The sequence below is a fragment of the Laetiporus sulphureus genome (genome assembly GCF_001632365.1).
Source record: "Laetiporus sulphureus 93-53 unplaced genomic scaffold LAESUscaffold_3, whole genome shotgun sequence".
Classification (NCBI taxonomy): domain Eukaryota; kingdom Fungi; phylum Basidiomycota; class Agaricomycetes; order Polyporales; family Laetiporaceae; genus Laetiporus; species Laetiporus sulphureus.
In genome coordinates, this window is record NW_024468512.1 from 1,385,512 (window position 1) to 1,412,864 (window position 27,353).

At 52.3% G+C, this 27,353-nt stretch overlaps 11 protein-coding genes across 11 annotated transcripts; 2 read left to right on the top strand and 9 right to left on the bottom strand.

The window, feature by feature from the left end:
• Nucleotides 1-1,143: 1,143 nt before the first annotated feature.
• LAESUDRAFT_720868 (uncharacterized protein) lies at nt 1,144-2,062 on the bottom strand. Its single transcript, XM_040907906.1, has 4 exons — nt 1,879-2,062; nt 1,597-1,826; nt 1,471-1,540; nt 1,144-1,413 (listed from the first exon to the last, which is right to left on the bottom strand). The coding sequence occupies exons 1-4, from the start codon at nt 2,008-2,010 to the stop codon at nt 1,309-1,311; spliced, it is 537 nt and encodes a 178-aa protein (XP_040769358.1). The 5' UTR covers nt 2,011-2,062; the 3' UTR covers nt 1,144-1,308.
• A 1,262-nt stretch (nt 2,063-3,324) lies between these two features.
• LAESUDRAFT_720869 (uncharacterized protein) lies at nt 3,325-4,366 on the bottom strand. The gene is made up of 4 exons (XM_040907907.1): nt 4,009-4,366; nt 3,723-3,952; nt 3,595-3,661; nt 3,325-3,537 (listed from the first exon to the last, which is right to left on the bottom strand). Exons 1-4 carry the CDS (start codon nt 4,144-4,146, stop codon nt 3,478-3,480), a joined length of 495 nt encoding a protein of 164 aa, XP_040769359.1. The 5' UTR covers nt 4,147-4,366; the 3' UTR covers nt 3,325-3,477.
• A 1,159-nt stretch (nt 4,367-5,525) lies between these two features.
• Nucleotides 5,526-7,474, bottom strand: LAESUDRAFT_809511 (uncharacterized protein; the record flags this gene model as incomplete). Its single annotated transcript, XM_040914142.1, has 5 exons — nt 5,526-6,952; nt 7,011-7,107; nt 7,190-7,235; nt 7,304-7,352; nt 7,421-7,474. 5 exons carry the CDS (start codon nt 7,472-7,474, stop codon nt 5,714-5,716), a joined length of 1,485 nt encoding a protein of 494 aa, XP_040769360.1. The 3' UTR covers nt 5,526-5,713.
• A 719-nt stretch (nt 7,475-8,193) lies between these two features.
• Nucleotides 8,194-10,891, bottom strand: LAESUDRAFT_809512 (LETM1-domain-containing protein). Its single transcript, XM_040914143.1, has 8 exons — nt 10,366-10,891; nt 10,152-10,295; nt 9,965-10,099; nt 9,436-9,915; nt 9,194-9,379; nt 8,973-9,137; nt 8,624-8,912; nt 8,194-8,566 (listed from the first exon to the last, which is right to left on the bottom strand). Exons 1-8 carry the CDS (start codon nt 10,795-10,797, stop codon nt 8,472-8,474), a joined length of 1,926 nt encoding a protein of 641 aa, XP_040769361.1. The 5' UTR covers nt 10,798-10,891; the 3' UTR covers nt 8,194-8,471.
• Nucleotides 10,892-11,175: 284 nt separating this feature from the next.
• LAESUDRAFT_720873 (uncharacterized protein) lies at nt 11,176-11,659 on the bottom strand. Its single transcript, XM_040907908.1, has one exon. It carries the CDS (start codon nt 11,496-11,498, stop codon nt 11,217-11,219), a length of 282 nt encoding a protein of 93 aa, XP_040769362.1. The 5' UTR covers nt 11,499-11,659; the 3' UTR covers nt 11,176-11,216.
• A 600-nt stretch (nt 11,660-12,259) lies between these two features.
• Nucleotides 12,260-14,909, top strand: LAESUDRAFT_671805 (heat shock protein). The gene is made up of 8 exons (XM_040905472.1): nt 12,260-12,342; nt 12,393-12,441; nt 12,494-12,752; nt 12,804-12,879; nt 12,931-13,007; nt 13,065-14,083; nt 14,139-14,342; nt 14,400-14,909. The coding sequence occupies exons 1-8, from the start codon at nt 12,289-12,291 to the stop codon at nt 14,669-14,671; spliced, it is 2,010 nt and encodes a 669-aa protein (XP_040769363.1). The 5' UTR covers nt 12,260-12,288; the 3' UTR covers nt 14,672-14,909.
• Nucleotides 14,910-15,054: 145 nt separating this feature from the next.
• On the top strand, nt 15,055-16,955 carry LAESUDRAFT_784182 (uncharacterized protein). The gene is made up of 5 exons (XM_040913870.1): nt 15,055-15,412; nt 15,482-16,063; nt 16,120-16,279; nt 16,336-16,460; nt 16,525-16,955. Exons 1-5 carry the CDS (start codon nt 15,061-15,063, stop codon nt 16,701-16,703), a joined length of 1,398 nt encoding a protein of 465 aa, XP_040769364.1. The 5' UTR covers nt 15,055-15,060; the 3' UTR covers nt 16,704-16,955.
• LAESUDRAFT_643057 (ATP12-domain-containing protein) lies at nt 16,885-18,005 on the bottom strand (the record flags this gene model as incomplete). The annotated part of the gene is made up of 6 exons (XM_040903762.1): nt 16,885-16,955; nt 17,005-17,148; nt 17,204-17,397; nt 17,449-17,549; nt 17,604-17,812; nt 17,867-18,005. The coding sequence occupies 6 exons, from the start codon at nt 18,003-18,005 to the stop codon at nt 16,885-16,887; spliced, it is 858 nt and encodes a 285-aa protein (XP_040769365.1).
• Nucleotides 18,006-18,437: 432 nt separating this feature from the next.
• LAESUDRAFT_809516 (uncharacterized protein) lies at nt 18,438-19,679 on the bottom strand (the record flags this gene model as incomplete). Its single annotated transcript, XM_040914144.1, has 1 exon — nt 18,438-19,679. One exon carries the CDS (start codon nt 19,677-19,679, stop codon nt 18,438-18,440), a length of 1,242 nt encoding a protein of 413 aa, XP_040769366.1.
• Nucleotides 19,680-20,813: 1,134 nt separating this feature from the next.
• LAESUDRAFT_720878 (uncharacterized protein) lies at nt 20,814-21,586 on the bottom strand. The gene has a single exon (XM_040907909.1). It carries the CDS (start codon nt 21,518-21,520, stop codon nt 21,203-21,205), a length of 318 nt encoding a protein of 105 aa, XP_040769367.1. The 5' UTR covers nt 21,521-21,586; the 3' UTR covers nt 20,814-21,202.
• A 2,368-nt stretch (nt 21,587-23,954) lies between these two features.
• On the bottom strand, nt 23,955-26,262 carry LAESUDRAFT_692678 (uncharacterized protein). Its single transcript, XM_040906136.1, has 3 exons — nt 25,609-26,262; nt 24,364-25,552; nt 23,955-24,303 (listed from the first exon to the last, which is right to left on the bottom strand). Exons 1-3 carry the CDS (start codon nt 26,181-26,183, stop codon nt 24,109-24,111), a joined length of 1,959 nt encoding a protein of 652 aa, XP_040769368.1. The 5' UTR covers nt 26,184-26,262; the 3' UTR covers nt 23,955-24,108.
• Nucleotides 26,263-27,353: the final 1,091 nt, after the last annotated feature.

Below are 27,353 nucleotides of genomic sequence, written 5' to 3' on the forward strand. Positions count from 1 at the left end.
GGACGTACGCACCGAACAATCACAATACTTACATGAGAGGTACCAATTTCCAGGCATCTGTGCAGGTCGCGTACGCTGCCGCTCAGACAGCAGCTAGCTACCTCATAAAGATGTTTTCAACAGGGCTCATGCTCAAAAAGGTATTGAGCGCGTGTGCAGCGCCGTACCTGTTGCCTCTGACTCGGAAATGATCCAGGAGGATATCGTACCGGCGATGATCGACCAATACGGCTTGGGCATCGTTCCTCAGCGAGGCTCCCGAACTAAGGGTGGACGGTGGGTTTTGGAGGGTCCTATCCTGTCGTACATCACCAATTGATACCGTTTTCCGTTCGCTGCCGCTTCGTCTCTCGACATCACGGACCCTTTCACACCCGCTCCAGTCGTACGTATACTTATGTAGCACTGATTGGCATTTCAGCTGTGACAGTTTCTTCTGCCACCGCCACTCACGATCGAGAGGCTCGAAATGTTTGGAGTAGGTCACTTGGGGTCCGGAGTATCAGGCTGTGATTGCAGGCTACTAAAGCATCGCCGTCCACCGACCGAATCCAAAACTTAGCTGATGAGCGCGGCGCTGACGCGCGAGAGGCGTTGAGTCGCTAGTTGTGGGATGCCCGCGACAATGTGGCGTGAGAACCTCGGAAGGACATCCGGACTCAAGCGGACCTCAAAGCGGACGGCTCAAGCGGACGCTTGCATTTTCCTTGTGTAAGCGGAGGCCAAGCGCTGCTACCCAACAGGGCCTAAATGCTGGGGCCGAAAGCGTGCGTGGAAAGACCACGTGTACAAAGCTCGGTCCTAATTATTTTCTCACTGATCGTGCAGTAGATGGAAACGATGACTCGTGTCTCTGAGGTGAGCCATCTTTGCTTACGGCTTGATCGCAGCCATCCACGGTGGCCGGGATCCAATCATCTGTTAACTGTCGATATCTTTTTTCATTCTTTCTCAGCCGTCTGCGACTTCCATCACTGAACTTGAATGTGAATAATAGATGATAATACAGCGAAACGGCTGGGATCTTCCCAAGTCTATGACTGGGAACAATTGCCATGCTCCTTCGCGACCGGACTACAGGCTACACATCTGGATGGAGGATTCACTCTTGGAATTTACTGGGCCGGACACCGTGTTAGCAGTCCGCACCCTTCCAGTTTTCCCAGTGACCTCGTCAGAGCGCGTATGAGTGTTGTAAACAGCTGGGGAAATGTCTACCTAGGTATGTATTTTACACCACCTTCTACGCCTGTTCCCCGTGCATCTTCGACCCATTCCGTCTCCAGATACCGCCTCTGACGCGTTTCATCACAGCACCACGTGCTCAATCGCATCCCGCAACTGACTCACAACATCCACCTTTTCGATCTTCCAATGATTCTCGTCATTGGTGGTGTCTTCGTTCATGGCCACCTGGTGACTATGCAGTCAGTTGCATACCCTGCATATCTTCCGGCAGCATACGCTCACGGCGTGGCCTGTTTTCTCAGCGAGCTCCTTTCCCAAGCCCCAGTGTGGGCCCGACCCAAATGCGCTGATCCTAAATATGTGGGTTATATTTGAAGAAGCTGTCGAATGCATTGATTGTGGACTTACAAGTACACACTGCCACGCTGCGAGATGTGAAATACGTGCGTGGCCTTGCTCGTCAAGGCAACATCATATGGACCGGGATTGTAATCCATCGTAACAGGGCCGCCCTTCTTACGGTCCGACATCTTATCAACGGAAAATTGAAGCAGCAGCCCGGCGTGACACTTTCCAGCCCCCGTTTGAATTGCGTAGTAATCCGGCCGGTGATCGACGTTGGTCGGTTTCAGAATCCACTGCACCACGAAGTTCAGTGGACGTATCATGCTCCGAATGGGTGGGCTGTACCTTTGTGTTTTCGTCGGTAACGTTGTTCGTTGTAGCCAGGCGCGTGCCTTCTTCGTTTTTATTTTCCGCCAATGTGACATATTCCTTGCTCTTCTCGTTTTGTATGCGGTACGTCCCCTTTTCGAATCCCATTCTAGCTGAAGGGTCAGGGCAGTGCTTGGAGCCTGGAAGGGCTTAGGCTGCGCGATAGTCTTTTATACAGGAGATGAGCGATCATCAAACAGAAGTGCAGAGTCACGCGTTCCCGGCATGTTTCGAGGGAGGCTTTTGCAATAGATGATACGGTGTGAATTTTTATCTCCACTGAGCGATAGCTGACCACAGAACGGACCTTCCGGCGTCTCCTTGATGTAGATTGTAGCTTATCAGATCCAGAGGTGGGATTGAATAGATTGCAAGCAGGTAGTCCGGATAGGACCTAGAGTTCTCAGGAGTGAGCACTCCTACTGCCGTTTGTACCAGGCTGAGGCCCTCATGCAGTGCTCATTCTTGATGGTTCGGCCACAGATTGCTATGCATTACTCCCCCGCTGCGCGCCACGCAGTTTATGGTGCTCCTGGTAGACCAATGCTGTAAGAGCTCACATTATCAGTAACGTACACGACAGTCGCAGACCCTTTGACATCCGCACTACTCTCATACTTTTGTAGCATCGACTGGCATTGTAGATGTGCCAAATTCGTCTTACATCGCCGCCTCACGCTCGAGAGACTCAGCATGTTCGGAGTCGGTCGTCAGAATACCGAGAACCAGATTCAAGCTACCGAGCATCAACCGAATGCAGAGCTCAGCCTAGCAGTACGACGACGGTTCCCGGGGCTGCGTCCTCCTCTGCCTCATCTCGTAATAATACCCACTAACGCACTACTACGCTATCGACATCTTCGGATACATTTAGGATAATTCCAATTCAGCTTGACGTCTTGAACAAGTGCTCCAACGCGGCGCTGCGAGTGGCCACCAAATGCGCAAGTCATTCTCACAAACATTCTGGAACCAGTTAGTGCTGACAGGGCTCCTGGCAAGTCCATCCGTACAACACTTGGTCTAAACATTTACCCAATGCCTATCTGGTGCACATTCCCGCACAAACCTTCTATCTTCATGTAAAAAAAGACGACTTACATCCGCAAGACTATTCAGAGCGCACCACGAAAGCTGAACGCTCTTCAATCCTTGTCAGCTCGTTGATGCATGACATCTGTACGATTATCGCAGCCATGAAACTGCGCCCGGTTCACGGGTGGCGGATGGGTCATCGGGTGTCTCAACTACCACATGCCGCCCAAAACATCACTTCGCATGCCGCCGCCTGTCAGCCTTATCTGCGCGCTATGCTTGTAGGAGTCTCTGCCTCTGAGGTGAGTCACCTTTGCTTACCGCCTGATTGCAGCCATCCCAGTGGACGGGAATTCAATCATTTGTCGACTGTCGATATCTTTTGTCGTTCCTTTTTTCAGCCGCCTCCGGCATTCATCACTGAACGCGAATGGTATAGCGGAACGGCTGGTATCTTTTCGAGGCTACGCTCGGAACAATTGGCATGCTCCTTCACGATCGGATTGCAGGCTATACATGAGTTCGCTACTGATGAAGGCTTCAGACCTTTCTGATGTTCCAATGATTCTCATGGTGGGCGGTGTCATCGTTCACGGCCAGCTGGTGACTCTGTAGTCAGTTGCACGCCCTGCATGTCTTCCAGCAGCATATACTCACGGCGTGGCCTCCGTCACCTTTCTTTCCCAAGCCCAAATGTGCGCCTCCCGTGTCATGCGCGCTGATCCTAAATGTGTAGGTTATTTGAGAGAAGATCGTTGAAACGATGGCAATAATTGTGGGCTTACAGGTACACACCACCATGCTGCGAGATGTGGAACACGTGCGTAGCCTTGCTCGTCAAGGCAACGTCATATGGACCGGGATTGAAATCCATGATAACAGGGCTAGGCTTCTCATGATTCAACTCATTATGAATGGACGTTTGGAGCGGCAGTCCAACGTAGCATCCTTCAGCGCCGGTTCGAATTGCGTAGTAATCCTCTCGGCCAACGACCTCGATCGGGGTCAGAATCCACTGCGCCACGGAAAATCAGTGGACATATCATGGTGCTGTGAATGGGTGGGCCGTACCTTTGTATATGGATCTGTTTCAGGATCCTTGTTCGTTGTAGCGAGACGCGTGCCTTCTTCGTCTTTGGCTTTCGCCAACGTGACGTATTCCTTGGACATCTCGTTTTGTATGCGGTATATCCCTTTTTTGAATCCCATTTTGGCTGAAGTGGGAGGGCAGTGCTCGGAGCCTGGCAGGGCTTAGACTGTCCGATAGTCTTTTATACAATATAAGAGGCGATCACCAAGCGAAACTGCAAAGTCACGCGTCCCTGACATGTTTCGAGAAACGAACGGGAAGGTGCTGCAATACATGATACGGTGTGAATTTATATCTCCAGTGAGCGATAGCTGATCATCACCGTAGAACAGACCTCCCGGTGTCTCCTTGATGGAGATTATAGCTTATCAGACCTGTATAAGGCAGCTCCGAGTCTGTCAATGCTAGTGCATTCCGTCTCTGAATAATGGGATTGCGAAGGGAATCTTCTCTACAGTGTCAGGAGAGCCATCTCCGACACGCAGAAATGGCAGTGCCGAGCATTACGGACGACGTGTGCGCCGGCATCCTTGGCGCCCGTGAGGAACTTAGCGCCATCTACCGTTCTGATTTCTACGTAACTGTCAAGAGCTAGCTCGAAATATCTCTGGATCGATCCTGCATTAGAAACAATTCTTTAAACTGAGAAGTCGCAATCAACTGAGCTATTTACCTGAGTCTTAGCCACAGCAGTGTAACAATGCGAGAGTCACGCCCGATCGTGTGATATCGGTACCCTCCGATAGAACATGCAGAGAGACAGACAATCTTCGAACACGCCCATGAATTTGAATATGGCATCTGAATGAGCGGTCGGCTGGCGTCGTTGTCAGTTGTGGTTGCTGTGAAGAATAGGCAGCATGGATGTCGCAAGCGGTGATGTGGAACAGTGGAGCGAAGCCTCTATTCCCGGGTCTTCTGATTGAAACCCTGGATGACTGTGAACCTGCTCAGAGGTCTAGAGCATGCAGCAACGACGGCGTGGTAAGCAGAATATGAACAGGAAGCTCTTCTTGAATGACACGAGGCCGGTGCCACATCTTAACACCACCGTACGAAGGACTCTTATTGATGATGCCGTTGACTTCGACCACATCTTCGAGTGCTACCCCGCTCTGGAGCCGCGGAATCTGATGTATGATGGTCGGAATAGGCGGCGTCCGTATTCGCGGACCTGGATTCCCCTGGATGTACGATGTAGGCCTCACGATGCATAAGTTGGTCTTGCTCAGCGCTCGCCCTTCGAGCGTGACTGGCTTATTACTCCTGGCATGCTCGGATCTTTCACGGTAATTTTCAAACCCACAGTGCTTGATGGCCCTGCCCTCGTGATCCCCGCATCGCCAACGTGAACGTCAGCATGACCCACCGTACCGCACGAGTTCCGTATCTTAGTGAAATCGCCGTGAGATCATCACGATTCCTCGAGATGAATATTACTAACAACTACGGCCCTCAGTCTGCATCTGGATGAATGCAAGCGAGACTCTGGTGAGTGAAGACATTCGGGTTCGCTGTTTTGATTATCATATCTGGATCTTACAGTATACGCGAGTAAGTCCTACAACAATACTATGCAAGCCTGATCTAGAACCATCATCCATCAATCGTCATCCCATTGCATTCATGGCAGATCGAAGACTGTGCAGAATCGTCGGCCAGTTCGGATTTTCGTTCATCCTTTGCTCAATATCCAACGCTCGCGCTGCTCGCCCTCCGATGCCTGTCATGATGTCTCCTCGGAGCAGGTTTGATCGTGACGACCGGCGGTTGCTGCTGCATGCCCACTGTACCCATTACCACCTGCCCAGGATACGCGCCATACGTACCCACTTGCCCCACTGAGCCGGGCACTCCGTATCCCGGCACGACTCCGCGCGTCATCCCACCCAGTGCCCCGCCGTACGCGCCGCTCAGCGGCCCTACGGGACCTGTACTGTATGCGCCGGTGGTCGGCACGACGCTGGCTGCGCCTACTGGATATCCACCTAATACCGGTGCGCCGGCCGCTCCTACGGCTGCTGGCGCAGTATATGCCCCTGCAACTGGCACGCCAGCTGGTACTGCAGTAGGTACGCTAGCTGCTATGCCCGCTGTTGGCGTTGGCATTCCCGCGCCGAAGGCTGGCGATGCCACTCCAACTCCTCCCATCGTCAGCAACCCTGCGACACCTGACGCAGGCGTTCCCGTTGCTGAAAGCGGTATCGCGCCCGCACCCAACGCGCCGCCCGCCACCCTTCCTCCCGCGCCCATTCCTAGACCTGCGCCAGAATATTGGAGCAGCGAATCCGCCGAGGAGGCCCGCCTCAGACCACGTGGGCGCCCTCGCCGCGCCGAGTCGTAGTCGAGCGTACTTGCGCCATAGCCGGTTCCTGCACCGGCGTAGTTGAGAGGGTTCATTGCTGCGGGGCTAGTGTAGTCGATGGGGTTGACACTTCCTGCACCAAAACCCATGCCTGCACCGTAGCCTGTACCGGGGGCGCTTGCAACGTAGCCTCCTCCAGGAACGCCGGTACCTACACCATACGCGCCGCCTGCACCCATCCCCGCTCCGACTCCGAAGAGGCCATTTCCGCCGCGCGCTGCTGCTTCTTCCACCAAGACCTTTTCAGGATACCCAGTCAGCAAGTCTGCTCGGTGCAAGTGCTCAAGATAGCGTGTACACACTCTTCGTGCGATCTGCGAAGCTGTGGCCGCCGCAGCCTCCGCAGCGTCCTGCCTGCCATAGGCATCCAACGCGCGTCCGGTGTACTGCCACAGTTGTGTGGCTTCCGCGATTGCCATCGCAATCAGCATCTCTCTATGCCGCTCGATGTCCCTGCCCAAGGGGTGGAAGAACACGGATCGTCTGTGTTTGTATATTCGATAGGCCTCATAGGCTGCGGCGGCGCCAACGTCCGCAGGAGGCACTTGTGCGAGGTTCACCTGTCTCGACGCATCAGTACATGGAGTTAATGAGCCAACAGGCGACGGAAGAGCGCACGAGTCCTCCATATATGCGGTGGTGCCAGTACCGCGCCTCGTTGAATCCTACACCGATTGCGGCAGACATGCGGCCGATTATCGAATGGTAGAATGCCCTAGGATTTCGGACACGCTTTCGTCAGGAAACATGGGAGGGAGACACACAGATGCGCCTGGAGCAAAGATCGGTGTACTCACGGGTCGCGATGGCAAGCATGCGCGCGGAAGTAGTCAATCCCGCCCCCTATGGGCGCCGACGAGCGGGGTCAGTTCGTCAAGAGTGACGTCTGCGGCGAAGAAGAAGGAACGCACAAGACCCTTCCGGTTTGAAGTTGGGCGTCGGAGGACGTTCGAACCTGAACTGTTTGAGATACCGTGTGTGAGTTTGGTGCCGGAGTCATCGGATTCAGATGTCGAGAGTGTACATACCTCTGGAGTACCCCACTTGTCGCGTCCGATAGCCTGGTAGTATGCATACGCCATGCGATCGTGTGAGGATCGATGTAAGCTGAACTAGATCTTGTAGCAATGTTAAGGTGGAAGGCAAGCAGACGAGGAACAGGACGAGCGAGCTGTCGCCATCAGTGGAGACATTCCATTAGGCGCAGGCCGCGACGTCACTGGGAGCGTGGGTGGAGGGGTGAATGAAGAATCGAGATAGAAGTCGACTGAACTGGCCCGAGTGGTGCATAACAGTAGGAGTGACCCGCCAATATTTGCTCATGGGAACGAGGATCTAAACCAGTAGAAGTCCGCACTCTTGTGGCACTTCTAGTCAGGTTGTCAGCACGAGCGCTATGACTGGAACTCTTGATCGGCTTCTCATATCTCAAATATGAACTCCTTCTATTGCAAAAGAGCGAAAGAGTTTTTTGGGCGTCGGTCTGAGCGCAGCGAGGGAGAAGAGGATGAGCGAATGACAGGTCTTCTTCGTGCAGCCCAGCGAACTCGTCTATGGCCCGCAGGACGAACGCCCATGCAGGAGACTCAGTTTGATTGGTTTGACTTCTACTGCTTTCTGCAACGCCTACTGAGATCGGTCCATCCAGGTCGACTTGTACCCTCTGCAACCTCGATATATGATATACTCGCATGGTGTTTGGTTCCGGAATATATTAGCGCCCATCCTAGCGCCGCGGCGCTTATACACACCGCCACCTCGATCGTGATCGGCAAGAAGCAACGTCAGGCACGAACATAAGGCCCAGAAAGCTTGAGTGATGGCTCTACTGCGAAGTGAGCACGCTTCAAACCACAGTTACATTTTGTTTGAATGCATCGTGTGTCTAGGTGTATCTTATAATGGAAGCTGCATGTTCAAGTACTTGCTATAGTAACTGTCGGGATTGTCGGACTGTCCATAGCAGGTCACCCCAGGAACATCCTCATCAGGCCGCATGTTGCATTGTGCTAGATGGAAGGAGCAAACTCGAGCTCACTCTTAAGCATGAATGAGCTAATATCAGCGTCATGAAAAGAATCATTCCTGAACGATGTCCTCTTTCCTCGGCTTGCTTTTCTTGATTTCATCGCCCTGGCCAATGATGGACTGCGCCTCGTCATCCAACACCGTACCTGCAGTTCAACGGAATCGCTCAGCAACGCGCAAGGCACGAAAGGCACAGCACTCACCCAGCCCCTCCTCCCTCACTAACCCAAGCACGTGCTCCAACTCGACATATCCATCCTTGTCCACGTCCAGCTTCTCGATGACTTTGTTTCCGACTTCCTCATCCGGCTTATGCTTGATGACCGCAAGCGCTTTGTGCAGGTCCTCCACGGAAATCCGGCCTTGCGGGTCGCACGAGATCATCTGCAGTGACGAGCCAACGCGTGCATCGTAGTCCGACAACTGCTTGTCGATCTTCTTGAGCATGCTTCGGATGCGCTTTGTCAGAGCTGCCGCAGGCGACTTCGGGTCCTGAATAGAGGAACGATATGATGAGCTATCCCGACGAGTACCTTATAATGGATCGCATACCTCCTCCGCTGCCTGGTTCTCCTCCATGAGAGCACTGAGTTCATCACGTTCCTTGAGCACGCTGGATTTGGTCGAGAGAATAGACAAAGCCGAGGCGAGCTCCTTGAGCTGCTCGGTAGTCATGCGAGCGTCAGGCTCTTCCACCTTCTCAGGTTCTTCCCTCAGCTGAACAGAGGAAGGATTGAGTAGGCGCACAAAGTAAAAGGTAGGTAAACTGATACCTCAGACTCAGGCAAGAGCGATTGGGCCAGGCGCGCCTCCTCCTCCTTCTGCGCACGACGAGCGGCCTCTTCCTTCTCCTCTTGCTCTTGTTCGTCCTCGATGAGCTCTTCCTGCTGCTGCAAGACCTCCAGTTTCTGCTTGTAGCTAGCCTTGTCAGAGTCGACTTCGAGTTCCGCTTCGTTAAGCTATGTAATAATTCGTCAGCCTCTGCACTCAATTGCACTCCCAGAGCAGACCCTACCAGGTTGTCCGGAAGACCGCTCAGTACGCTTTCCAGGCTCTTGATAATCTCACTGTTGCCGTCTTCCTCATCACCGAATCTCTTATCGAACTGGAACGCTCGCGCAAGCACGAGGAGCACACCGCTGACCCGGTTCTTCAAATGCAGGCTGATCCACGTGGTGAGATCGTCCCGAAGCCTTGCGGGGGAGACACCACCAGTGCGAATGCCGCGGCTTTGGCAAGCCGCTTGCAACTCAGAAACACTGAGGTTGTCGACGCCCTCCATGTCGATGAGCTGGTCGTCCCGCCGGAGCTCGAGCAGTCGCGTGCGAATCGTGCCGCGCAGAAAGTTGTCCGTACCGAATGCGTTGATGCCCATGTAGCGACACAAAGAGACGAGTTGGGGCCGAGAGAGGTTGTCCAGGGTGAGGTCGTCGTCAAATAGACGGGCAAAGTTGATAACGTCCTGAGCCGAAGGCAATTCTCCGGTTGACCGGACCTGAAATAGGCGTGAGAAAGATCGACTGCTTGCATGATACAGCACAAACCTTGCGGAAGAATTCCTTGAACGCGTCACTGCCTACAATGTGCGCATTCGCCTTAAGACCCGACTCACGCAGGGTCTCCTGCAAGAATTTTGCCATGTCTAGTCTAACCCGGAGAAGCTTTCGTTGTTTCTCTTGCTATACAACGCATTCAGAGCGACGTCGATAAATCAAATCAAGCTTCACTCACAGCTGCGAACTTGTCTTCAAATGTTGAGGGAAGCATATTCGGGAATAGCTTCAGACAGACCGGGATAAGAAGTTCCATGAAGGGCACGATTACAAAAACGGCAAATGGTATCAATCTCAAGAGATCTTGTGTAGTACGTTTCAGCTGGATCACGAATGCAATGTCATAGAAATTAGACCAGTAGAGGTATTGGAACGACCTCGACAGCTCGCACCTGCCTCCGCTCTCTCCTTGTCAAATTATCTCCATGAAGAATCTTCCATACTAGCCTCGAGGAGATGCGCACTTCTGCTGCCAGAAGCTTGCTGCCGTGCCAATAGTGCTGCGCTTCGTGTTTGACCTTTTTCCATATTCTAGTGGCCCGCGATGCGTCGTCCGCAGGGTCTTTTGGAGCAAGAGGCGCTGGCTTCGGTTCAGCAGCCACATGAGAGTCGTCGGTCGCGGCCGTCGACGCGCTTCTCACGTTCTCCGGCGCAGGCTTCGTGCTTTCAAATCGCCTTGAAAGCGCATAGAGGGCGTGCGGCGGAAGCGGAGAAAGAGCATTGTGGCTCGCCCCGGCAAGCACCCGGAGAGCTGCAAATGGGCTGGGGCGACTACAGGTGCGTGCAAGGAGCGATGGCGACGGTTTGGGAAGCCATACAGACATCAAATGCAATGTTTTTCCCGGTCAGACAGAACGTAGAGAGACAAGACCGAATTCCGACGACCGACAGAGCTGCATGCAGAAGAAGAGTCTGCTCGAAGTTGGCGCTGAGCATGACGCGGGTCTTCGGCGAAGCCTGCGCGTGACTCCGACAACCATTTTTCTGTGCCGTCGCCGTGGATGAGGTCTGCAGTAACGTTTGCATGTCTGGTTTGAATCCGTGGACTGTTCGAAGACCCGAATTTGTCGCGTTAACCTTGCGAATTGGCGAGTTGCTGATCTGGGCGCGGATGATCTCATAACATATGTCAATCGTCCGTCTCGACGCTCATGGCTCGACATATATATCAGAGGGTCCCGTCTCTCGCCAGACTTTATATTCAAAGCCAGCACATCCGGAATCCGAGATCTCCATGCCCTCCCTAAACTTCCACCTCGCAGCCGACAATTCTTTTCACGAGGGAACTCACTAAGAAGAACGGCGCCATCCAGCGAGATACCGTAGCAGTGATTGGCTGTTTAAAGCGTTCAAACCGTTTTCCTGTACATTTCCCACTCCTACGATGTGTATCGGTGAAATGCAACAGTCCAATCCTACGCAAGCTATTCCATAGCAATTGCAAGCGACGACAATTGGACTTTCTAACATTGGTCCGCTTCCAGTCTGAAAGCCCACCTCGGCGATATTGCTTTGTGCGGTCCATACCAGCGGTAAAGAAGGACTTGTGGCCACAATGCGGGGACAGAGCGGGATCCAGTGGGTACGAAGAGTGCTCACAAAATTAGCGGTAGGCTATCCTCTTGAACGCGCCTACAGCCTACAAGTCTACATATAGTACACCTGCTCATAACGCATAACGTCGGTGCCCAGGTTTGGCTATGCATTATGAGGTAGTATGCATTACCAGGCTGTCACATAGTGTGACGTTGAGTGACTATGCGTGACTTTTCAAGGTAGGGCTGTCACGCACACAAAATAGGCCTCACATTTCTACTACTTTTTTTGCGACAAACCTGGTTTAGTACCCCCAAATTTGGACATAAACATAATTTATAAACATAATTATGGGACAAAAATGGTGTTATGTGTCCTGTATAACCTTCAATGCACGTGGAATTTCTTAGTTAGGCATTATTCTCACGATATCATAATGCATAATGCCGCGCTTTAGGTATGCATTATGCGGTATGAGATCTCATGCATAATTTGGCGGGCACCAACTCCGTGCCCACATGGAGCTATGCGTTATGAGGTGTTATGCACTATGAGGGAATGCATTATGAGCAGGTGTACTGTATAACCACGTGAGCATAAAAGGAAAGCTATCTGAAGTAATTATACCGACTAACGCCCTTGCGCCACCCAGATAACTCTCGAAGCTTCCATATCTGCTCGGACAAAGCCGGCCGAGCTTATGTAATATTACGCGTTCACAAAAATTTGACGACGCAATTCGCAAGACTCACACCCCTTCTCCTTCAATCTCCCTCACCATGTTCGCCGCCGCTCATTCTCTTCGCTGTGTTTCCCGCAATGGCAGATACTCCGTAAGTGCCTGCGTCAAAATCCCAAGGAGTTCTGATTGACGGAAACACAGGGTCTCACGCGGTCGATGATCGCGAGGAACATGAACTCCAAAGTCAGCGGTAGGCTTACGCGTTCCTTTGAAAGCGAGAACACAGTTCTGAGCGACTTTAGGCCCCGTGATCGGTATTGATTTGGGTACAACCAACTCTTGCGTTGCCGTTATGGAGGGGAAGACTCCGCGTGTGATTGAGAACTCGGAGGGTGTGCGGACAACACCATCCGTCGTCGCGTTCAAGCAGGGGGAGCGGTTGGTTGGTCTGCCGGCAAAACGCCAGGCTGTCGTGAACTCGCAAAACACGGTGTTCGCGTTCAAACGTCTCATAGGTCGTCAGTTCAGCGACCCAGAGGTCAAGAAGGATATGGAGCACTGGTAAGCGTAGGACTTTCAACATTGTACAGCTCATTTTCTGACAGCATGTAGGCCATTCAAGGTTGTAGCTAAATCCGATGGCCGGCCAGCGGTGGAGGTCGATACTGGTGGCAAAAGGCAACTCTTCGTACGTGTGCATAGCTTATTGTGAGCCGCTTTCGTTGACATCCACCCCCAGTCCGCGGAGGAGTTGTCATCCGTTGTGCTTGCGAAGATGCGTGAGACTGCACAGCAGTACCTCAATAAAAAAGTCGAGTGCGTCATCCCCCTATTGCATATCAGATAGTCAACACGAATTGACGAGATATGCAGGCATGCCGTCATCACTGTTCCCGCGTACTTCAATGACGCTCAACGACAAGCAACCAAGGATGCCGGCCAGATTGCTGGTCTCGATGTGCTGCGTGTGATTAACGAGCCGACTGCTGCCGCACTTGCATATGGTTTGGACCGCGTCGACAACGCTGTTATTGCTGTCTACGATCTTGGTGGTGGTACCTTCGACATCTCGATCCTTGAGATGCAAAAGGGCGTCTTTGAGGTCAAATCGACGAACGGTGATACTCACCTTGGTGGTGAAGATTTCGATATTGTGCTGGTTCAGCACATCCTGAATAACTTCAAGAAGGACTCCGGCATCGACCTCACCCAGGACCCCATGGCAATTCAGCGAGTCCGTGAAGCAGCTGAGAAAGCTAAGATTGAGCTCTCGTCGACTCAGCAGACGGAGATCAACCTGCCCTTCATCACTGCGGATGCGTCCGGTCCTAAACACATCAACTTGAAGATCCTACGGTCGCAATTCGAGTCGCTTGTGAAACCCCTGATTGAGCGGACCGTCGACCCGTGCAAGAAGGCCCTGACTGATGCTGGCGTCAAGGCGAGCGAGGTCCACGAGGTCATCCTCGTGGGTGGTATGACGCGTATGCCTCGTGTTGTCGACACTGTGAAGACGATCTTTGGTCGCGAGCCCAGCAAGGGCGTCAACCCCGATGAGGCTGTCGCCATCGGTGCTGCTATTCAGGGTGGTGTCTTGGCTGGCCATGTCACCGATATCCTGCTACTCGATGTCACTCCTCTCTCCCTTGGTATCGAGACGCAGGGTGGCATCATGACGAAGCTTATCTCGCGCAACACCACCATCCCGACGAAGAAGACTCAGACCTTTTCGACCGCTGCCGATGGCCAGTCCGCGATTGATGTGAAGGTCTTCCAGGGTGAGCGTGAGCTCGTCAGGGACAACAAACTCCTCGGCAGCTTCAACCTCACCGGTATTCCTCCCGCACCTAAGGGTGTTCCCCAAATCGACATCACCTTCGACATTGATGCTGGTACGTATGTTTATATGCGGATGCAGCATCACATCGCTGACATTGTGCATGACAGATGGTATCGTTCACGTCACCGCCCGTGATAAGGCTACCAGCAAGGACCAGTCGATGACGATCGCGTCGTCGTCCGGTCTCAGCGACAAGGACATTGAGCGCATGGTTGCAGATGCGGAGCAGTATGCTGAAGCTGACAAGGCAAGGAAGGCTGTCATTGAGGAGGCTAACAAGGCCGACTCTTTCTGCCATGATACCGAGAGGGGTAAGTTTCTATGTGCCTTCTCTGCAAAGTCGTATTATTTATGAGGTCTATTTGCAGCTATCGGCGAGTTTAGGGAGCAGCTCGACAACGCCGAGAAGGAGAAGGTCGAGAAGCTCGTCGCTGAGCTCCGTGAGGTTGCGGCCAAGGGTCAGGCTGGCGACGGCTCCGTGACTGCTGACAGCATCAGGCAGAAGCTCGACGAGACGCAGCAGGCGTCGCTCGGTCTCTTCCAGAAGGTCTACGAGAAGCGCAACGCTGAGGCCGAGAATGAGAAGAACGAGAACGAGAAGAGCGAGAACGAGAAGAAGGATGAGGAGAAGAAGGATTAAGTTCCCACTCTACCCTCCTCATACTCTTACCTCTTTGATCTATTCCGGTCTCTGACTACATACGTCCTCCGCTTATCGCATTGCTGCCGTCGTTCGTATCTCGTCCACTTCTGTTGCACCGTGTATAGAGTACGTAAAAGTAACCTTACGCACTGTCTTACTTTATGACCACGCCCATCTGTCTATTGCATCATGTAGTTTGTATTATCAGGACAATAAACCCCAACTCATTGCACGGATTTTACAGTATCTGCGTGCATGCCGGCCACAGTGCGTAAATAATTTTGTCGTGGGCTTCGTCTTCGATTCTCAGTTGATCGGAACAACATATTTCACTATTGCATGAAGCAAAATCTTTTCTTTGATCTTCACACTTACCATCTTCCGCCATGCCTGCTGCGACCACGTCTGTTTCTGCTTCAGATGTACATGATCCGGCAAGTTCCGCGTATAAAAAGGCCAGGAAAAGGTACTTGAAGAGCCTTCGGAATAGGAACGATCAGGTAGAGCCAGACTGGACGCCATTCAGAGCAGCCGAGAAAAGGTATAAAGCTCGCTTTCCACCGCCTGATCTTACAAACGTCCTCGATCTCGCTACCTTGGACGCCTCGCGAACCGGTGAGATCTCCAGGGGAGGATGGCGCGGTAGGGGAGATACCGTGCGGTACCGAGAGATCGATTTGAAGCTGCAGGAGCGAACGTCGAGTGATAGGAAAGCATACGTTTTCCCGGACACCCCTGGTGGGCAACCTGCTATTACATATGCTGCATGTACGTATTCATTTTGAAATGTATTCTCGTATGCGACAGGTTTGGTCCTGCTGCCCGCGTTCATCGAGCCTGCCGAGCAAAGACGGCTCATGCGGTGGGCACTGTGCGAGCAAGCTCGGCATCCTAACGAGACCAACCTCGACACTCACTACATCCTCCCCGAGGAGGGCTTGTGGAACAAGTATCTGGAGGTGCAGCGCGGCTTGAGCGAAGACGAAAATGTGCAGCCTCGGGCATCTACCTCTGGTGCTGCTACGGAAACGCTCGCTGAACCACCTGGACCGCGCAAGTTGGTCGCGAACGAACCGGCAGGAAAGGTCAACTTCAGCGCCATCTCGGCAGAGCCAAAGCTGCCTCCCGCGCCGTCCCCGTCTGTGCACTCTTTGCCTGTCTCAGCCCTGGTACCTAAGCTGCGCTGGGCGAATATCGGATGGTCGTACCACTGGGGAACGAAGCAGTATGATTTCTCGAAAGGCAAGGGTACCATCAATGAGGAAGTGAAGCGGGTGTGGAAGCGGGCAGTCAAGTCGGTTAGATGGGAGGAGGTCTTCGCAGATGGAAGCTCCGGTGGTGACTGGGGAGAAGAGGCTCCGGACTGGGATACATGGAATGAAGGGTATGGTAAGACAGCTACCGATATATTTCGCGGGGCTTAGGGACTAATGATGTGCGTGCAGAGCCTGATGCGGGTATTGTGAACTTCTACCAGACTAAGGCATGTTCTTATTCACCGTCAACACCTACTAACATGGTGATGATCTCTATATTGCAGGATACGCTCATGGCCCACGTCGACCGATCCGAAGTCTGTGCCACGTCTCCTTTAGTGTCGATCTCGTAGGTTCTCGATGATGTACCTGTTCTTCGAGGGTCGTAAAAGATTGATTATGCAGGCTGGGTTGCGCAGCGATCTTCCTCATTGGCGGCCTCACACGAGATGTCGAACCCATGCCAATTGTTCTCCGCTCCGGCGACGTGGTAATCATGTCCGGACCCGCATGCCGGAGAGCATATCATGGTACGTGGAGTGCGTTGTCGCTATAAATATAGTCCTTGCTGACTTCACGAATGCTGCACTACAGGCGTGCCGCGAATACTCGAAGGCACGCTCCCGCCGCACTTTGAGACGCGCCCTGACGACGAGCAAAACGACTGGAAGGTACATGAGGAGTATCTGCGTAGTACCCGTATAAACATCAATGTCCGGCAAGTCTTTCCAAGAGGATTCGATCCTCCGAGAGAAATTCCCTCTAGCTCGTAAGTGGAAGCCTGGTGGACCTGGGATCATAGTGTGATGTACATCCAATCACGATGCTTTCTTTCCATGCCCGAATTGCATACGTCTTGCGGGTGATGATAGTTCCTGTTTGCATGAGCTGAGACAACAGAGCATTGGATGCGGACGACATAGCGATTCCAACATGTCAGTATGTAAAGCTGCTCTATAGGTTGGAAATCAAGCATGCAGCGCTGCCGAGTTGTCTCCGAATGTCGTGATAGTCAACGTCATGAGCTGACGACGTGTCAATCCCGCAATCCATGTAATATAAGAAGTCACTTACAATCTTCAACTTCGCCCCATTTCTCGATCTGACTGTTTACCTCGACATGTGCAGCCTGAGCGGCCTGCTCGACAGTTATCCGCTTCATTACGAGCGCGAGAGCGATGAGGAAGGATTTGGACGTGTATGTCGCACGTTCCATTGCTATTCTCCCATCGTATGAGAGCCTATCATCCGGGAACAGAGGTTCAAGACATACCGGCCATCTGCCAATGGTCGAAGTTGAACATGATCTCGTTGAGCTTCTTGACCGTTTCTTGTGGATGTGGACTGAGAAGAAAGGAGTCGGACGTGCTGATATCGACATTGAAGGTGCTTTGTGTCCATTCTAGCAAAGGCTTCCAGTGCATTTCTTGCAGATTGACGAGCGAAGTGGGCTCATTCTGGTGGAAGCTGTTACTGGGCTCAGAATGCAGAATTTTCACAGTCTAGGACGATGCTGACCATATTGTATCCGTCTCGAAATACTTTAACAGCTGTGCACGGACTTCGCTGCGAGTCTGTTCATCTGAGAAAGCATCGATTGCTCTTGATGCGATTGACGTCTAGAAAGCGGGCTCACGTTACTGTAAAAATTGAACTTCAAAATCGGAATGCACCATAGGTAACGCATGCGGCTTCAACACGATCTCCTGATTTTCCCACTCCATTGCAATGAGAGTGGCCGCAAGCCGTTTGTTGCGCGGTAGCTGCAGATGCTTCCCTCCCGGTGTCCGCAGTGGTCGCTTATCCAGCATAACGGCATACACATCTTCTCGTCCGTCGATATTGACTGTTTTCCAGAAGCGTTTCAATGTCGCCTCAGCACCTGGGGAAACGAGTCTCAGCGTACCGCGCGTCCGGTAATTCTACCTGCCCTCACGGTTCGTTGCGGTCGCTGCTGCGCCAGAGCTGACCACTGTTGCTTGGCCGCGCACACTGCATAGCGTTCGAGGAACAAGCGGTCGCCTACACGCGGAAGAGAGAACGGGCGCGAGAGAACGGGCAGCTCGAGCGTGCATGATCGCTGAATGCATTAGGAAAAGACGCCTGCCTTCCCGAAGCGGCGGGAGAAAGTCCGCGACGATGCGTAGAAGCGCTCGTACGCAACGCGTGCGCCACGACGGTCATCGGTTGCGATTCGCACAAGATGAAAATTATCCTTAAGCTTGGATCCCATTCTCTACACTAACAGCGACGGTAAGGAGGCCATGCGGAATGCGTTGCATGCTTTCCAACTGTCTGTCTTGCCTGCTCTGACTCCTATCAAGCCATGCAGGTTGCGACATTTTCCCTTACTTCGATAATTCGATATTCATATTCAGAGTCACACAGCCGCCAGAGTGTACTTTGTCTTTTCGGAGAATCATGCAGAAATACTGTTCAGTCCAAGCACATTCTATCTAATACAAGCTTCTGTATAACGACTCGCATGCGGAAATGAGTGGATGTGCTCAGCATATATCTTCCTCCTCAGTGTCAATCTCACTCAAAAGTCTCCATTCAGATTCCCATAGACTTCTCAAACTCCCGACGTCCCCCAGTATCTGATCGACTTCTCCCTCGACAAGGAACTCAACTGGCTCCTCCATCTCCACGCAAGAACACACATATTCATCAACATCCATCGCCGACTCAGAGGGGACGAAGTTGTCCTTGATGTCTTCTGTTATATAATGCCGGAAGGGCGGGATGCTTTCGTCGTCCAAACATATGTCCTGATCTTCGACGAATGTAGGCTCGGTTCTTCCCCAAGCTGGATTTTCCGCTCGTCGCCAAACAGTATTTCCATTGGCCACAATGGCGTCCCATTCACTTCGGATGGGAAGAGCTTCCGGAAGAATCGTTAGATTGTCGTGATCAGAGGCAAGGTTCCTTAGTGCGACCCAGTTTGCATTGTCGACACTCAAGACACCATTCGCACCGTTGTCGATGCACATGATGAGCACTTCAAGCCGCTTCGTTCGGAATAACTTGTGGGCGCACTTGGCTGCAACCTCGGGATCAAGATCTGCAGGAATGCGTACGCAAAGTGCCTTCATGGATGGAAACAGAGTGTTAAGACGGCCGGGTGTCATCTTTAGCTCGTGCCAGTGTGGCTCTACGATGACGTGAGTGACACGTTTGAAGATGGACCTTGGGTTCTTTCCTAACATATGCCTATTCGAAGGCGTCGGGCGCGTGGGCGCTAACAGAAGCACCTGCGTCGGTCTCGCGTCATTTCTTTCCAGCCATCCGTCCACGACGAGTGTCAAGTCAATCGCCAAGTTCCTAGGTCGGTCTATCGCAAGTTCGCGCGCCAAGACATGGCCTTCCTCCCTCAACGGCCTGCCTGTTGTTTCTGCTCTGATCCACAGGTTTCGCACAAATGAGCCGGACGTTGAACGCTGTGCGTGGAATGCGTTACGAATTTGATGGATCTTCATGGGGTTGACGAGATTGACCGTTCGCCAGATGAACGGCCTCATCCACTTCTCCGCATACGTGGAAACGAGCGCGAGGTTACATGCGATTTGAATGGCGGTTAGACTGGAGGATGTGTGGACAGAAGGTGACGCTGCAAGACTGAAGATCCTGCGCAAGACGTTCTTCGGAAGAGCGGTGCCCGTGTTATTGAAGCGGTACAGAGTATCGACGTGAGGGGCGTCGTCGCTCTTCTTGGCGGAAATTTCGTGGACATTGCGTACTCGGGGCATCGTGAATGAGGCGATGAGAGATGCAGAGCTGTAGGATGGGTGATCTTGTCGACTTCCTGTAGCGAAGTAAGCAGGGAGTGCGTCGCGAATGGAGGCGGTGAGTCCTGTTGTTGGACATTCTTATATTGCTTCACCGAGCCACAGAGACTTCACACCTCGTGTTGGTCGTGGCCCGATCTAAATTCCGCGAGGCATGGCCAATGGCCGGGTGGCACTTTATGCTTCTTTGCCGACGCGGCCACAGAAATCCAAAACGTGTTCGCGAGTTGTTCGGCGAGCTGGTTTACGCACGAAGATGATCGTACAAAATATTCATCTGCGATTTTTCGGCGGCAGTGGCACCAATAGCTCCGTTCCTTCACATGTACATCTCGCAAAAGAGATTTCCCTGTTACAATTTCATATCACGCCAGCCCTTTCGGTGCTTCTCCGTGCTGTGAAGCATTTTTATTTACCTCGTAGATGTAGGCATGTCAACCATGAATTTGTATCCAGATCTATCGGGTGACATTATTCTTTGTCCAGAGCTGACAATGCAGCGTGGCAATCCCGACACGTAACAGTATTCTGTATGTTGCATCTTATGTGTGGCTGTTTCAGACCGTCACGTATGCCCGAGATGATATCTGCAGTGCAAAAATCTAGCTTTCATGGCAGAGGTGCTGTTTTGTTACTTGGCGGTGTGACAGCTCTTATCATCATTTTCTGAATAAACACAGTGAGTGCCAGCTCGATCTGGCCCTCAAATTATGAAGTGGCCACCAAACTTGAATGTGGCCAGTGGGCCACTGGCGTACTACATCATTCATTTAATTTCCTGCGCATCAGTAGACCTCGCGATGAGCGGAGTTTTCCCTCCACTCCCTCTGATATAGCATCCTCACGGACTATACAGTGGTTGTGAGCATACGGAGAGGTAGGTGGCCACTAGGCTAGGGCTAAGAACTGCCAGGGGTCCAGTGAGAAGTGTACCCGTGGGAACGCTAAGTTTGAACATGCCGACGCCACCGCCACAACGGCGGCGTCGTTTTACCTAGCAAGTCACAACTTCAGCGTGCACCAAATATACTATTGATGTGAGGACGAGTATTGATCGCACAACTGGTCCAAATCTTCCCGCCATGTACATTCGTAGCACGGAACTCCATTGTAGACTTAGCGATACAATACAACACGATCTCCCCCGCGTAGCGATACGATACAGCACATTCTCCTCGTGGCATATATGAAAAGAGCAATGAAAAAACACACCCTGCTCGTCAACCCACGATGTTACCGCGGTGAGCCAGGATGTCGTTTACGATTTCCTTCATCTTGTTGAACCCTTCCACCGACAGTGTGTCCAAATCCCATCCATCTGCTAAGTAACTGGGCGATAGGATGCGTGTCTGCGGCTGAGGCCGCGGAACGGCCGGAGGAACAACGTCATATGTTGCTGTGTCACCGCGATAAACGCGCATGGATGTCCCAAGGACGCTGATAGCCCAGAGTTGGGGGAGGGGGCATTCATCGAGCATCAACGCCTACCGTTCGCGCATCTGGATGTCTGCGCGGTACCGTAGCTCAGCCTTCTGGGCCCAGCCGTCATCTTTGATTTCAACGAGGAGGACCGGCTTGTCGTTCCTATCGCGAACTACAAGGAACACGATGGAATCGCGACTAAGCTTCGTCGGTGGATTTTGGGGAGCGACGTAGAAGTCGAAAGACGACCCAAAGCAATAGTTCAGCAGTTTATCAAAGGGTCCATAGTACCGATTCTCGAGGGCAGTCGGCCTATTACGACAATGGTCGAAAATGGTGAGAAGGCCCGGTGGCCAGGAAGTTGCAGTATCGAAAGACATGGTCGACTTGCACACAACATTCTAATTAGACTGGTTAGGTTCGAGTCAATGTATAGACAGACCGTACACGTCAGGCAGCAGGAGTGGTGGTCGTGGACCGTGGTAGTCGCGGCGGTGGCCGTGGGGTAGGTGGGAACCACGTGACTGTAATGCTATATCACATGGATCTTCCCTTTTGCTGTTATACAGTATGTCAAGAAGAGATGGAAGTTAGTTTCCAGTTCTTCTACGGTGCTTTGAAGCTCCTGCATCGCTGTTAGCTGCTAGGCTTCTCGATGAAACCATTTCTCAGTCTGCGCAGATGACTGATCGTGTCATGTCAAACCCCTGGTCGTCCTCAGCTTCGACGTTAGGCGTGCTGTGCATACGTAAAGCAGCATCGGAGGACCGTATGCAATGTGCAAGAGCTGCATGGTGAGTTTACGACACAATCACAATTGGCATCTTGTTCAACCCTGTACTAGTACTTATGTGAATTTATAGATCTGTCTCATTGTCAGGACCAATGCGTCAAGCTTTTGAGGTTGTCATGTTGCGGAGTGACGTTGGATGTCTTCAGTACATACTCGGTGTTGAGGCGAGTGGACGACGAACAATACACTGATTTTTTTTTGTAATTGCACAGACTGTACCGATATTGTGTTGCGTGCGAGTGACTTCAAGTCCAAGTCCGTCAGGCTCAAGTTCGTTGAATGATGCACAAGAGGAAGACACCCAGCGAAGCCGAATGTACAGACCGCTCTCAGAGCAACGACAAAAGTGTGATCAAGAACGAAGCTACTCAAGATACGCTACCTTTTTCGATGCCGTACGACCATATGCGGAAGAAACGGAGCTGCGCAAACTGTTTGACTCAAGACAGCAGGCGAATTCAAGAGTGTTCATCTTGTCACGCGTGAAACTCCGAAGTCATCAGGATATCTACTACGTCCCAGAACACAATATGTGTGCCGCTCAAGGCCGGCCGAGGACATGCGCTATCGCGGCGAAGCAAAGACGAATGACTGCTTCAAAGCACTGATGGCGCTCGGAGAATGCAACTTAATGTTTATTCGATTTAACGCGATACACAAGAAAGGCCACAGACAACACATACATTAATCTCCAAATCCAAAGCAAGCACAACGTGACAATATCGACATTCAAATAACGGATATGACGAAGACGCCGCTTCAGCGAAAACGAGCACCATCGCGGTCTAACAAGACAGCTCTTTGAACCTCAAGTCGATAGCGGGTTTATAGATTGCTCAATATCCAGCATTGCCCGCCGTCATAGAAGACGATCGAATGAAGGGGCAACAAGACTGAAGAAACACATTCAATGCAAAAAAACTTTGAAGACTTTACAAAATGCAGGACTTTGCCATGCAGTCGCCGTTCCAATTGCGTCAAGCTAAAGCACGTTCACCTTGAAATCGCGACAGTCAAGCAACGCGGCAAGCCTATAGCAAAAAAGCACGTCCCTTCAGGTGTCCGTTCGTCCGGGAACGCGATGAATTCCTGTGAAGGCGGGTCAGCCAGCCGTGCACACCACGAAAGAGTCGAAAGATGTACGGTCGCGATGATAACGACGAAAGCGATTGTGCGGCGATGATGAAGAGATCTTCGTAGACGCATCATGGCGTTGTCCACCGTCCGACTCGACCGCGTCACCGGGCGTCCATATTCAAGATCAAGACACCGTCATCCGATGAGTGGTCGCTAAGCTCGAAGATTGACAGAGCGACAGCACAAAAACACACCAACATCGCTGATAAAAGCATCTTTGCATCCGTCCGGTCGCATCCTGCGCACCGTCTCAGTGCCGTAGCCGTGCGGTTGGTTTTTACATATGGCCAATAAAGCGAGAGGACCACCCTCAGCGAGCATGGATGTCTCGGGTTGGATAGTTGGATAGTGCGTGAATAGTGCGTGAAAAGCTTGTACGCACGATGGCATAGGAGAAAGTGAGGCGTAGACTCGGATGGACGACACTGAAAAAGCAAAGCAGAAAACAAACAAGCCGATATATGCCCAATTCAAATGTTCAAAGTCTTGCATGACGATCGAGCTCAAGTGCGTGGATCCCGACCTGCTCGATAGCGTGGCATCTCCAGCTGATAATGACCATTCCGCGCGGTAGAACCGGTGCGAGCCTGGCGGTATCAAAGCTAGTCAGTAATCAGTCTTGTCGCGTAGGGACAGTGACGACGACGACGATTGATGGTTCTTCACTGGAAACACTACGAAGTTGCATGCAATCGTTCTGACCAGTCTCGATAGAGTCTCTGTTACAAAACATCTGACACTTGGTATACTTTGTACGCGTACATATACCAACGGATGAGCCTGTGATGGTCCTGTCGAGTTGTTTTGGCATCAATGGATGTAAATGTGAGCCTTCAAGCATTCTCCGCATGGCGGCCTCAGAAACTTAGCAGGCGTTTCATAATAGACGGAGTATGCAAAATGCTGAGTTTCGCGCATCGGATAATTGTCGTATTATATGCAGCAGTACAGGTCAGCGTACGACAAACGAGCGTAGAATAACGCAAAAGCAAAAAACATGGAGTGTCTCAGCAAAATCCCCCAAGAAAAGTCTTCGAATCAATCTAGGTCTCTCGCTTCCAAGAGTGTCTCGACAAGGTGGCCAGGAGGCCCAAAACGCCACATTGAGCGCACAGATTCGCATTTCGGCTTGTAGTAGACGGGGTCATCTTCATCCTCGTCGGGATCGCCGGGACCCCTGCGCGGTCCGCGCCTCATGAAGTTCAGCGGCCAGACGGGCATGGTACAGACTTCCTACACGTATGATCTTCAGTCAGTACAAATCCCTGCAGGTAGTTGGGAACATCGCCTCACATCGGATGAACAGACCTCATCGCACTTCAACCACTCCGTCCAGTCAAGCCACTGCATCAGCTCTAACATCCGCGTCTCCCACTTAATTACCATGTCCTTCACGTCATCCAATCCGGCATGATCGTCTGCGTGCATGCTCTCGACGAAGATCGTGCCATAATCAGTGCATAGGCGTTCCAATACGGTCTCGACGCTCACGCGGAGGAGATCCTCTTGTGGCGTCAGATGTATGTGAGCACTGTGTAGGATCCCGGTAGCAGAGTATGTGCAGCGCCGGAGAGCGGATGTGTTCAGGAAGCTGGGAGGGGGCGATGGTGGGTGAGCTGGCGGATGATGCGAGTCAGGAAGAGGGAGGCGCGGTGGGAAAGGGTTAGGAGGAGGCGGAGATTGATGAGGCGGACGGGGAGGGAACTGGCTGGACAGTGACACGTCTAGGTCAGACCATGTCCAAGCCGATGAATTTTGCGCCACCGTCGTGTCCAAGTAAGGGTTCAGCGGAGTATACACCAGTCGGCGCACCTCCCACAGGGTTTCGGTAGTATTGATATACGCGCTCTCGTTCAGAGACCTCGAAGCGTTCCCGAGGAACTCACGTAGCTGGACCATCCGGCCGGTCCACTCTTCCACGATATTCGTCGCCAATGCGCTCCAGTCCATACCGCTCCCCGAGCGCATCCACATCGGGCGTTGGACGACTTCTTCTACCTCCCGGACGACGGACTGCGCGTCCTCGTCGGAGAGGTTCAACCATGCGCGGTGTTTCCGCATTGGCTGCCCCGCGCGCGCACTCGCGAGACTGTGTAGGCGGGGATGGTAGAACGTCACGAACGATCCGTAATCGAGGCGGACGTGCGGTTGAGGGGCGAACGCGCGCCACGATGCGGCACGTAGCCATTCTGCAAAGGTTGTAGTGGCGAAGGGGGACATGGCACCCCCGAAAGGGCCTCTTCGCGGGCCATCACCGCCTGGGCGTCGCTGTCTGCCGCGATCTGGGCCGTCTTCAGGAGATTCATTCTCCATTGGAAGATCATCAAGGGAACTTGAATAGCCGTCAGTTGCATCAAGTCCGCCACGAGGAGGTCGTCTAGGCCAATCAGATTCATTGAAGTATGGCGTCCCGGGCGCAGTGATGTTGAGGCGGCTGACAAGCTGAATAGACGGGGAATGGAAATTACACCACATGATCTCGCTGTCCGCAGTAAATTATGTGAGGGCTCTCCTTGAAGACACAGGACGTGCGCTTACAATGCCGAGTTCATGCGAATGAATCCTTCGATGTCAAATTTCTCGCCCCATCTGCACAGTTCTTCTAGGCGGCGTTGCTCTCCCCAGACCGGGTAGTTCGTCGGATCGTCATCGCCGCTCTTGCCCTTCCCACGAATAAGAATCTCCTGGCTATCCAGCCAGCCCGAGTTGCCCAAAGAGGCGCTCATACCATCAAAGTAGACCACCTTTGCTGGGCGGATCGTTCTGTAAGTGAGGAGGAAGGTATGTCCGAAGCCTGCCATAATGCCATAGCTCATCTCAGGATCGAACGCGAACCACTCGCTGGTAGGCGGGATCTGGTTATCCTTTCGTGCATGGTAGAGAACCGTATAAGGCTCGAGGATACCTGGGATGATAGTCTGACCGTTCGGATGATATGTGTTCGGCCATTGCTTTAAGAGGCCAGATAACGAGCTAAAGATGAACGGTGCATTGCTGTTATCGAACGCTTCATGGAGCGCTGTCTCTGACACTGGATGAGCAGCAGACAACGGCCGCTGAGCGAGGAGGGCCGCGACGGCGGGCACGTACGTCAGGAAGAAAAGAAACAGCATGACAAATGTATGCGGGAAACAGCTGCAGGTGTTTCATCGCCATGACTGACGGGAAACTGCGCATGGCGCGGTAGCGGCGCTCAGCTAAGTTTTTGTCGTATTTAGATAAAATGATGTACCGAATATCCATTTATGGCAACCTGATGGCGGAATGGTTTATAAGGCAGAGTTTGTCTCTTGATTTTTCTTCACAAAACACAAAAGATAATTATAGCCATGCTCCCAGCCACGTTCTCGTATTCCGACATGTTTCAAAACCTTATCGGCCGTCGAGAGGTGGAGTGGAGCCGAGCTCGAAATGAACGATGCTGCTGTCACGGTCGAGGATGCGCGACGCAGTAGTAGCGGATGGAGACTCGGAGCCTGGAGTATGACCGACATAGTATGATGGCAATGTTCGATCTATCAGGAAGTAGAAAATCCGGAAGCAATTGGTCACATCGCAGGAGCCGTACTGTACGGTAAGTAGCGGTCTCATGACTGAACCCATCACCATCAGTAAACTGCCGCTGATGTTCGGATTTTTGGCCAGCCTCGCCACGGCGCCTCGACCAATGCAAAAGCCATACTACATATCCGTGGGACGAGCGCACTATTTTTGCTATCTGCAGATCAGTTTATGTTATGAGACCGGAGTCCCTTCCCTCAAAGGAGTTTTTTGTAGCCTGCCCAGGGGGATGCAAGGCTAATATCAAGTCCGGCTAGAATGCCGATGGCAGCCGCGGCAGCTGGCAGTGCTCAGCAACTGCTGTATATTAGGAACATTACGAGAGAATATGCTCATATGACTCTTTGTCCGTGCTGGCGCTGCGATCCTGTACATTGTACGCGCAGTTCGTTGACTTCCCTTCTGCGCAATAAATATCTCCATGCTCACGAATCACGATCGCCGCAAGAATTCGAATGCTTCACGAAGCGTTGTACTGCGGTCTCACAGGATGCTACACTCTCTCGTAAAGAATTCATTCAGTTCTCTCTGTGCTTGGCCTGCTAAAACGCTGACAGCACTGGCAGCTGCAGCTGATGCTCAGCAAAACGGGTTGTTGGACGTCGTAGGAACATTGCGAGGAGGACGTATTGATATGATTCTTTGGTGATACTACGCTGCAAGTCTGCGTATTGTATCCGCGGTTCGTTGAGTTCCACGTTCTGCGCAGTCATTCTCCTAGT